Source organism: Genypterus blacodes, unplaced genomic scaffold, assembly GCF_046128005.1.
Source record: "Genypterus blacodes isolate CSIRO-AG114 ecotype Tasmania unplaced genomic scaffold, CSIRO-AGI_Gbla_v1 ptg000043l_1, whole genome shotgun sequence".
Taxonomy (NCBI): domain Eukaryota; kingdom Metazoa; phylum Chordata; class Actinopteri; order Ophidiiformes; family Ophidiidae; genus Genypterus; species Genypterus blacodes.
In genome coordinates this window covers 219,272-229,512 of record NW_027466856.1, presented here as the reverse complement: position 1 = coordinate 229,512, position 10,241 = coordinate 219,272, and the positions used below count along the sequence as shown (strand labels likewise).

Genomic DNA, 10,241 nt, shown 5'->3' with positions numbered 1-10,241 from the left:
GCGTGCCAGAGCAGCCAGTCCTGTTCAAGCACAGCAAGAGAGAGACCTGGACGCCTACAAAGAGATGCAGGCCCAGGCCATCCAAAAGCTGGAGCAACAACTGAAGAAACAGGTCGGTTCAGCAGATAAATCGTATTTTACAACCTGCAAATTTCCGCATGTATCATAACACGCTTTCAATATGCTCCTCAAGGATAAAAAGTGGGAAACCAGAGTGCAAGACATGAGGTTTCAGCATGAGGCGGACATCAATCAGGTATTTGTGTCATTACATTGTGTGTCATGGCAATGATTGTGGCGTTACAGCAGCTGTAAATATCCATTCACACAACATCTCACAGCCCCAACATCTTGTTTCCTCCAGCTAAATCTCAAGCTGAGCAGCACGCTGGAGCACAGCCTGAGAGCCCAGGGAGATGGGGAGGAGGCTGTGGGAAGAGATGGGAAGGAGGCTGCAAGAGAAGTAGCAAACCATCAAACCTTAGCTGAGGTTACTGTGTATTTGACAGGTACATCTTTGCCCTTAGATACGCCGTTTCTGTACTTACCTGCCAACAGCAGATGGTTTCCTCATGGTCCACATACAGCTGTGTTCAAGTGTTGTTTTTCTCTCATCTCAAAGATTAGGACCATTTCCTCAAATCCATCCACCTAAACAGTTGAGGGACCAGGTATGAATCCCATGGTAGCTGCTTTATGATGATGTGTGTTGTTCTCTATTGGACACTGAACCTAACACAGTCATCTTTTTCTGTTTTCAGTGAGTGTGGTGTCACCAGCGCCTGAGCCCAAACCAAAAGGCTGGGATTTGAGATTTTGTATTGGAAACGTCTATGCAACCAATAAAACATGCATGCATAGCAAACTTGATTTTTGTTTTATTATGTTGAAAATGTCAACATCCACTTCAATCTAGAAACGAATAACCATTTCTCAAATCAATATCATGCTTTGTTCACATGAACAATCTTTATATGATCTTGCTTGCTAGCTGTTTATATTATAATCACAGTTCTATAATGGAGATGGGCCCAAGGCCCTGATAAGGATTTCACTATTGTTTAATAGAAATGCATCCTGAGTTTCATCACAAAGTCACATTTAATTCCCACAAAAACATTTTTATGTCTTCAGAATGGCTGTGTAAGCAATTAGATAAATCTGCATTTTTGCTTTTTATTTTAGAAATATGTGATGCAGTATTCGTCTATTCTACATTACTGAATGTCAAAGAATCACCACCTTAATGTGATGGAGCGGGAGGTGGAACGATACCAGCTAGATATAACCAGAGTGGTGCTTTGTAATTGGACTTCTCTTGGTCTGGTCATAACGAACATGTTTGAACATAGGGTGGCTCATAAGTGTACCTGGTACCGGAACACCCTACCCCAAACCTGGTTGATCGACTTTCATCTTCATCTGTGTCTCAGAGATGAAGAAGAAACAAAGAAATTTCGAGAAAGCATCAAACTAAAATGGAACCCAAGAGAACCAAACCAAAATGGCTGCCAGGGGAGAGAGAGTGTTAGGGACTGATACCAGCTTCTAAAGTTCATCAGTGAATGGGAGCAGGTGAATCTCATCTCCCGCACAACCCAACTGAAGCCTGCAGGCTTGTGCCCTGGTGTTTGTTGTATTGACGTACATAAATGAGACAAAGCCCTAAAGTAGCCACAGCCACAGAGAAGTGTGAGGAAGATGAATTCAGAAGAAAAAATGAAAGCAAGGAAGAATCACAAGAAATGAGTTTAATAGTTCATTGACATTAAGAGTAGTTTTGCCAAAATGTGATGGTAACAGCCAAAGATTAATCATATTTAGTCATGCGTGTGTAAGCATGACAACACAGATGAACTTTCTTATCAGATGACATTTCCTTGTGAATTAAATGACATCACCTTGTAAGGTTTTATGACATCAATGTTATTTTGATGACATCACTGCTGTATATATAAGTCACTGTAGTATCATTATCCTGATAAATGTTCCCTCCACCATTTTCCTTCTTAGGCACAGGCGGCGACACCACCCAATCCAGCATGAGCTACGTAAGTCCAGCAGGCTGAGGGGGAGAATATGAATAAATGAGGAAAAAGTAGGATACATTATTTTCACCAGAAAAGAAATAGGTGAAAGACAAACACCTCATGGCTGTAGCTTCCAGCCATCTGAGGATATATCTTCCAAAAAACACTTTTCCCCCTCGCATTCCATGAATAATCTCTTCTATCTTGTTGTTTTCCAGTCTTACGTGCGGGACTTGGAATGGAAATCTCAACTTGGAATCGTCAAGATGGAGATCACTAATCTGAAAGAGCAGATTGTTCAGCAGCAGCAGAACCTGGTAGCTTTAACAGGACATAGATGATGACACCATGACAACAAGATAATGCTCAGTATTATTCATAGGTGCTATGTGCGGCATGGATGCGTTTACACAATGTTGACCTATTATTTGTCCAGGACAAAGGGCAGCAATGCATGCACAAGGACCTGCTGAGACAGCTGGAGCACTTCAAGGTTGAGGAGATCACGCGCATGGAAAGGAATGCAAGTGATGTCAGGGATGGCATACGCAGGGACATGGAGACTCTCATCGGCCAAAATGTGCAGCATCAAAATGTATGAAACTGAGCGCAGGAGTACACACACACTGAAGCATCTCAGCACTGTTGTGTGTATTAACATGCCATTTGTCTATTAACATTTCATTTTCATTCATAGGATGCAAACCACACCTCCAAGCGTGCCAGAGCAGCCAGTCCTGTTCAAGCACAGCTAGAGAGAGACCTGGACGCCTACAAAGAGATGCAGGCCCAGGCCATCCAAAAGCTGGAGCAACAACTGAAGAAACAGGTCGGTTCAGCAGATAAATCACATTTTACAACCTGCAAATAAAGAAATACATTCTGCATGTATCATAACACGCTTTCAATATGCTCCTCAAGGATAAAAAGTGGGAAACCAGAGTGCAAGACATGAGGTTACAGCATGAGGCGGACATCAATCAGGTATTTGTGTCATTACATTGTGTGTCATGGCAATGATTGTGGCGTTACAGCAGCTGTAAATATCCATTCACACAACATCTCACAGCCCCAACATCTTGTTTCCTCCAGCTAAATCTCAAGCTGAGCAGCACGCTGGAGCACAGCCTGAGAGCCCAGGGAGATGGGGAGGAGGCTGCAAGAGAAGGAGCAAACCATCAAACCTCAGTTGATACCGTTTATCTGACAGGTTCACACATTTTCTTTTAAATACGCCGTTTCTGTTACAATTCCCGGCGAACAGCAAATGGTTTCCTTATGGTCCACATACAGCTGTGTTCAAGTGAGGTCTGTTGTTTTTCTCTCATCTCACAGATTAGGACCATTTCCTCAAATCCATCCACCTAAACAGTTGAGGGACCAGGTATGAATCCCATGGTAGCTGCTTTATGATGATGTGTGCTGTTTTCTATTGGACACTGAACCTAACACAGTCATCGTTTTCTGTTTTCAGTGAGTGTGGCGTCACCAGCACCTGAGCCCAAACCAAAAGGCTGGGATTTGAGATTTTGTATTGGAAACGTCTATGCAACCAATAAAACATGCATGCATAGCAAACTTGATTTTTGTTTTATTATGTTGAAAATGTTAACATCCGATTCAATCTAGAAGCAAATAACCATTTCTCATTTGTCTATTCTACATTACTGAACGTCAAGATTTTTGTCCTTTTGAAAAATGAATACTCATCACCTAGAAGTTTGAGCTGCAAAAAAACTCAACCAACACTGCCCTCTATTGTACATAACTGCTATTACTGCGATACTGAGCGAGAGGAACTGATCAAGAGGACGAGTAAAGTTATACTACAATGCGTGATCTTGACCACCAGCAGCAGTCAAACCAATGCAGTATCAGCTCTGATGCAATACAAAGATCCTTCACTCTGTTTAGGCCCATACAAAAACATTTATTCGGGATACAATTATAGGCATAAATTAGCAGAATAGACAAAAACACCCCCAAATGAGAGTTGTCCTTTACATATGTACAAAGTCTGTTTCTGAGTTCCTCTTTGGTTCAGACAAAGTCATCCCTGCTGAAGGTCCTGCTTGTTTTTGTCGTTGCTCTGGTCGCTCGGCTCTTCCTGCCCTCGTAAAAGAGGGGTGGCACGAGGGTCACGCGGGACGACGAGGGCGGCAGCATGTAGGTCCGTCTGGTCCGTCTGGTCCGAGCCGTGGCATAGGATACCGTCCTCCCAGTCCTTTTCGGCAAACTATAACACAAAGCAATACAACCCCACAAGATTCATGAACACGGCCTATAATGTGTCCAAAATGTACATGCTAGGATAAGGTGCTGTGTGAATGTGACGCAGGAGGCCATGGGGCGACACCAACCTGGAATGGAAACCTTCTTTTCCTGAGAAATAACAAAGCACCGCCGCTCCACTGAGGAGGAGGCTGGCGCCTCCCCAGCCTATGAACACCGCAGCTCCGATTTCAAATCTGCAGGATGATATTGAGGTAAAAACAAGTTATCAACAGTTGTAATAACGCGTAATTATATCCAAGAAAAGTAAAAGTCCTCACTTCTGAGCCCTGAAATGTGGATCCAAATATTCTGCTATGATTCTGTGGCCCCACCATGAATACGTGATCATACCACAGAATCCTATCAGGAAACAAACAAGACGAGCCTCCTCAGAGATTTGTGTGATGATAATTCATATTCTTAACCATCAAGACTGTGTTCCAAACATTCTCACCTGAAAACATGTATGTTAAGCCACCAGAAAAGGTCACCCGGGCATTGGCGAGCTCTGAACCTCCTATCTTGGTGCATTTCATCCCTATGAGTGTGAGGACGCCGCCAAAGAAGCCAGTGATGACGGCAGTGACGGCCAGAGCTCTGCAGGCTTGTAGGTACCCTGAGGGAAACAGTAACCAGGCCAGACCAGATCTTAAGAAGACAGATCATTTGCAATGTGAGATTTAACTCTTCCACGCGTCACATTCTGCTTTCCTACAGTCGGCAGATCCTTGTTGTCAGGACATCATACAGAGATGAATCTCATACCAGGCAGGCCCAGCATGGAGGGGTAATCCTTGCAGTCGGAGACCCCCGTGGTGTCCGAGATGCAGTCCTTCCACAGGTTGGAGTAGTAGTTGGACGTGGTCAGCACGATGCTCCCCACCTCGGAGAAATTCCAGTACTCGGTGGGCAGGGTGGAGCAAACCAGGACCCAACCACACAGACAGGTCACAAAGGAGCCGATCTCCATGTACATCACCAGGGTCCTGTACTTTGTGGGATTCATGGCGTCCCACTGTCAGGAGCAAACCAAACCCTCCAGAAGCTACGGGAACAAACACAAAGATCTGCAGCGAGGGGAGATCAACCTGTGTGAGTCACTCCTTCTGTCCCTGCCTCTATAAGGCATCGCCTCCGTGCAGGCGTTGGCCCCCAGTGTTTGTGGCACGTTGGGCTTATATGTCACCTTATCTTTGGAGTAGTTTTGCCAAGTAAGCGTTGTCACTTTCCCAGCACTGCGATGGGAAAGTGTCCATGGTTGCACATCACAGGTAACCATGACTTACATCATCATTGTTTTGGTAACACTTGCTTTGACTCACCTAAGAGTCAAAGCATTCAAAACAATAAGGCAATTGAAAGGAGTTTTATTGCTGTTTATTATTTCATGTTCAGAACTGATTTGACAGATCCGTTGGGCCTTGTGGGCCCGTCTAGCCCTGTGAATTACACAATTACAATTTCAGTCGAAGATATGTAGAAGTTGTCGGAGACACTTGACTCTTCTTTGCCTCTGATAAAGGGAACCGTTGGATGTCTACTGAGGGAGGAAACACAGTAAGCAGCACATTAGTATGAGTGTGGTAGTTTGCTGACATGTGAATAACAACTGCAAACCTGTTTTGTTCCAAATGCACATACAGGTCAGAGGAGGAGAGGCGTGAAATAAAAATAGATTCTTATGTAAACAAACCTTTTCGGGTGAGGTACACTGCATGCAGATGCGCAGTGAAGTGTGGAGCCGAGTAAAATGAAGAAACTCCCCATCAACCCAAGGTAGAGCGGCGCTCCCATGACGTAACTGGGGAGATGAGAGAGCAAACGGGGTTACTGCCTTGTTTGTAATCACCTTGATTGATCTGTTACCCAGGGATATACTTAGATCAAATCCTACCTCAGCTTTAAAGGATCTGCTTTGGCGTGTAGAAACGCTGTGGCAACTCTGTTTACATATAAACAGTATCCTGCCATATCTGAGACGCCTGCATGAGGGAGAGCAGAGGGTCAACAGAAGACAACAAAACCACCTGGCTTTCACCGACGTTTCAGGGCGTGTAAGCGCAAAGAAGCCGCGTACTCACAGCTGACCAGATGGAACGCCGACGATGTTAGTAAGATTTTGTCGTTGGTTCTCTGATCCGCGCCGATATGCGTGCACTCCATTCCAAAAAACGTAAGCACTGTACCGATCAGGCCCAGGCAGAGCCCGATCATCAGGAGCCCCCGGACAGCCTGGATATACGCTGCTCCATGACACAAGCACACATCCAGAAATGACTTGCAGTTATTCATAGTGATCTGTTTTTCAAACCCTTAAATCATGGATCCCCTTGTTGATGTACCCACATTTGACGCTCCACAGCACTCCCAAGTCTACACAGTTGACCAAAGCGGCAGAGTCCTCGTAGCAGTCCTTCCACAGGTTGGACCAAAACCAGGCCGTCACCACCACAGAGGAGCCCCCTTGGCCTCCAAACTGGGCCACCCTCAAGTGAAGACATACATCATCAAAGCGTGTGTCACACAAATCACATCTGTGTGTCTGACAAGGGAAACATTGATCGCTACATTACATGACATTGATCTATTTATCCATGTGTGGCCCCTGTAGTCCTCTGCAGGGTACATTTGTTGTTAGATAATGACCAGATGTGTTTCCTGCTTTCTATTTCCCATTTGCAGTCCACAGTAGAGCTGGTGTGGGAGGCGCTCTACTTCACATACCTCCAGTGGTCCATGGCGAGGGTACAAGCCACCGAGCCCCAGCCCAGAATGCACAGCAGCAGGCCCAGGATCTGAGCCAGTCTTCTCCACATGGCTTCAGTCTGGCACATACAGCAGAAGCTCCATTACAGAGATCCACTACTTTCAAAGTACAAGTAGGCAAAGCAGTAACCAAGAAGTACACAAATACATACTTACAAAGGAATGATCCAATGCTAATTCGGGTCAATTAAAGCCAAAAGCGCTCTGTGTGTCCCTTGCTGCTGCTCGGGTGGTGCAGAAAGCTTTGAGTCACTACAGTAAAGCAGGAAGTGTTTACTGTCAACCCTGATCAGGCTCGCTCTGCCTTTATTTGTCGTCTCAAACGCCAAGCACAACCAGACAACCATAACAGATTTGATGTGACGTTAAATTCTATTCATGATTTATTTAAATAGTCATTTCTGTGTATATGTGTTTTGTTTTATACGCTATTCAGTCACGATATTGCTCCTCAATCTCATCTGGTCATTCAATAATTGGCTCAGGTGTTGGAAAATAAGGACATAAAAAAACTTTATTGAAAAAGAACAGATTTGTCATTCTTAACCCCTACAAGAGAATCTGCACAATAAACAACAGAAAAAAGGAATACAAATCTTTATTAACACACACACACCACTAAACTTCATTTGGCCACAGAGCTGTAATGTGACGTTGATTCAGATGTAAGAGTTCTTGATGAACGGCTCCGTGTCTCCTCGTGACCCTCCTGAGTACGACGACACCGTCCGGCTGCTGCTGCTGCTCCTCGACTCAGACCGAGTGGACACGCTGGCCCTCGACGAGCGACCAGATTCTGATCCAGACACTGCACTCGACCCTGACCTCAACCCGGACCCTGACCCGGAGGACCCTGAGGACCCCGAGGACGCGACGCTTCGCCCCGACTTTGCGGATCGCTTCGACTTGGCCGAGCGTCCGGTTTTGGAGGAGCGCTCCGACCTTGAGGAGATGTCGGACACCTCTGAGTAGCCAGTCTTGGACGAGAGCTCGGAGACAGACGACACTTTGGTCTTGGAGGTGATCCCGGACACTGTGGACAGAGCCGTGGTGGACTGATTCTTATCTGGTTCTGGCCCTGCTTGAACGTTGATCAGTCTGGGGAGAGATGCATTTCATTTCAAAATGCAGCTTCACTCTCTATGCGCGTGATGATAAAGCTGTTGACCTTTGACCTTCTGGGTTGATTCCAAAACTCAAATCCATGCTTCCAAAGAATTTACATACAGTATGTGTGCACTCACACGTCCTCTCCTCCACACAGCGGCTTGGACACGGACCACACATAGAAGGCACCACCGGTCCCTCCAAAGGCAGAACCAACCCAGCCGAGGAACAGCGGGGTACCAAGGTCATACCTGCAGACAGAGACAGAGACAGGGACAGAGACAGAGACAGAGACAGAGACAGAGACAGAGCCAGAGAAAGGAACAGAGACAGAGACAGAGACAGAGACAGGGTTTGGTTTGCAGGTGTTTTGTTAGTTGTTTTTGTTGGCACAGTTTACTGAACTCACTTGAGGTCATCAAAGTCGGGGTCAAAGTATTCTACAGAGACATACTGGGCATAAACAGCATATCCACACGTGGACAGCAAACCTGGGAGAGAAAGGAGAAATTTTAGATTACAATAACTTGTGTGATCCCAGACTGTGATTCTACAGCCGCATATCAACATTTGAAATTCTAAACTTTCCTTTTCGAAAGTTTACACATTGAGTCTTTCCTGTTGATATTTACTGCTGACTATGTGGCACCATCCGCCGGCGTAGATCTTCTTCTGCTTCGGCCTCTCTTTCCCCCCGAGGAATGTGCACTCCATCCCCATCAGACTTAGCACGAAGCCCAACATGCCTGAGCTCAGCGCGGCCATCAGCAGGCCTCGCACGATCTGGATGTGGCCTTGAAAGACACCGTGACATATTTACCTTCACATGTAGCAAACATCCGCTTGAAAGACGCAAAAAACGCATCACCTACCCTCCACAGACCAGAGCACGGGGTAGTCGTAGCAGTTGCTGACGGCGGTAGAGTCTGTGAAACAAGATCTCCACAGGCTAGACCAGTACCAGGCCACCTTGATGATGGAGGAGCCCCCCATGCCCCCAATGGAGGTGATCTTCCAGCCTTCCATGGCCATAGTGCAGGCTACAAAGATCCAGCCCAGCACCGTCATGAGAAAGCCCCATATCTGGACCACACGGATCTGCATCGTTGCACGTCTGCCCTGTGCGTCCACACTACCAAGGTCCGCAATCACTCAGCCACACTCCAGCTCCTCTAGAGGTGTCTTGCTCGTGCAGAAGCCAAATTCATCCTTCTTGGTGTTGTTCTCAGATGTTGCGCTCTCTCTCTCTCTCTCTCTCTCTCTCTCTCTCTCTCTCTCTCTCTCTCTCTCTCACACACACACTCTTTTATAAATAATAAGGGACAAGCAGGAGGGTTTTGTTGTTCACAGGGGTTGCATGCAGGTGAGAAACAACTGTCCCTCGCGTTCCCAGGAACACGGCTGAGAGTTGTCACGTTTTGATCTCGTCTGAGAGTGCTCACCTAAGCACGAGTCTCCAATTACAAGCCACTACATCTCCCCACTGGACACTGCAGGCCTCGTTCCTCACAGCTTAATCCTGCAGCTCCTCTATGTCGTCTAAGGTCAACTGTACTTTCATTTTTCAGTCCTTTTACTTCCATAAAGATTACAGGGATTGTAAATCGATAACACCTCACAATATAACTCCATTTATTTGAGTTTAGATTAATAAGTGCCTGATTAAATTGTGAAACATCTAGCCCACTTCTAATTAATCTTGTGTACATTAACAGATATCACAGGAAGTTCATAAACCAGCGTACATTTCCGCATTAGTTAAGTTTATGTGTTCCATGAAATATGTAATAACACAGCGGTTGTGCCTCAAGCTATGTCAAGGATCATGTTTGACTTTGCCTTAGGACATAAGCTGGTTATTAGTCATATCACCAAGACCTCACTGTGCCACGGGTCTCATAATTAGAGCATAACGTCTTTGTGCTCTTATAATGAGCTTTTAAATCCATTACCCTGAGATTATGAGAGCTCCGGGGGAGTGATGAATGCTCTCATGGCAGGGATGAAAGAGCTCCTCTTTGCTGTAAAGTCCAAAGTTATTTGGTCGTGGTAGGGACATATTGA

At 45.7% G+C, this 10,241-nt stretch overlaps 3 protein-coding genes across 4 annotated transcripts; all 3 read right to left on the bottom strand.

Annotated features, from left to right (window-relative positions):
• Positions 1-3,603: 3,603 nt before the first annotated feature.
• cldn10d (claudin 10d) lies at positions 3,604-5,555 on the bottom strand. The gene is made up of 5 exons (XM_076148762.1): positions 5,070-5,555; positions 4,759-4,920; positions 4,583-4,664; positions 4,391-4,498; positions 3,604-4,266 (listed from the first exon to the last, which is right to left on the bottom strand). Exons 1-5 carry the CDS (start codon positions 5,308-5,310, stop codon positions 4,071-4,073), a joined length of 789 nt encoding a protein of 262 aa, XP_076004877.1. The 5' UTR covers positions 5,311-5,555; the 3' UTR covers positions 3,604-4,070.
• Positions 5,556-5,665: 110 nt separating this feature from the next.
• On the bottom strand, positions 5,666-7,340 carry LOC142999288 (claudin-10-like). 2 transcript variants are annotated; one of them, XM_076148763.1, is made up of 7 exons: positions 7,227-7,340; positions 7,029-7,129; positions 6,651-6,790; positions 6,386-6,547; positions 6,199-6,286; positions 5,998-6,105; positions 5,666-5,844 (listed from the first exon to the last, which is right to left on the bottom strand). In XM_076148763.1, the coding sequence occupies exons 2-7, from the start codon at positions 7,118-7,120 to the stop codon at positions 5,751-5,753; spliced, it is 684 nt and encodes a 227-aa protein (XP_076004878.1). In that variant the 5' UTR covers positions 7,121-7,129; positions 7,227-7,340; the 3' UTR covers positions 5,666-5,750. The 2 variants fall into 2 exon arrangements, with proteins under 2 accessions (XP_076004878.1, XP_076004879.1); XM_076148764.1 differs by having other exon boundaries at positions 7,223-7,327.
• A 236-nt stretch (positions 7,341-7,576) lies between these two features.
• On the bottom strand, positions 7,577-9,558 carry cldn10e (claudin 10e). Its single transcript, XM_076148810.1, has 5 exons — positions 9,050-9,558; positions 8,810-8,971; positions 8,587-8,668; positions 8,315-8,428; positions 7,577-8,168 (listed from the first exon to the last, which is right to left on the bottom strand). The coding sequence occupies exons 1-5, from the start codon at positions 9,279-9,281 to the stop codon at positions 7,730-7,732; spliced, it is 1,029 nt and encodes a 342-aa protein (XP_076004925.1). The 5' UTR covers positions 9,282-9,558; the 3' UTR covers positions 7,577-7,729.
• Positions 9,559-10,241: the final 683 nt, after the last annotated feature.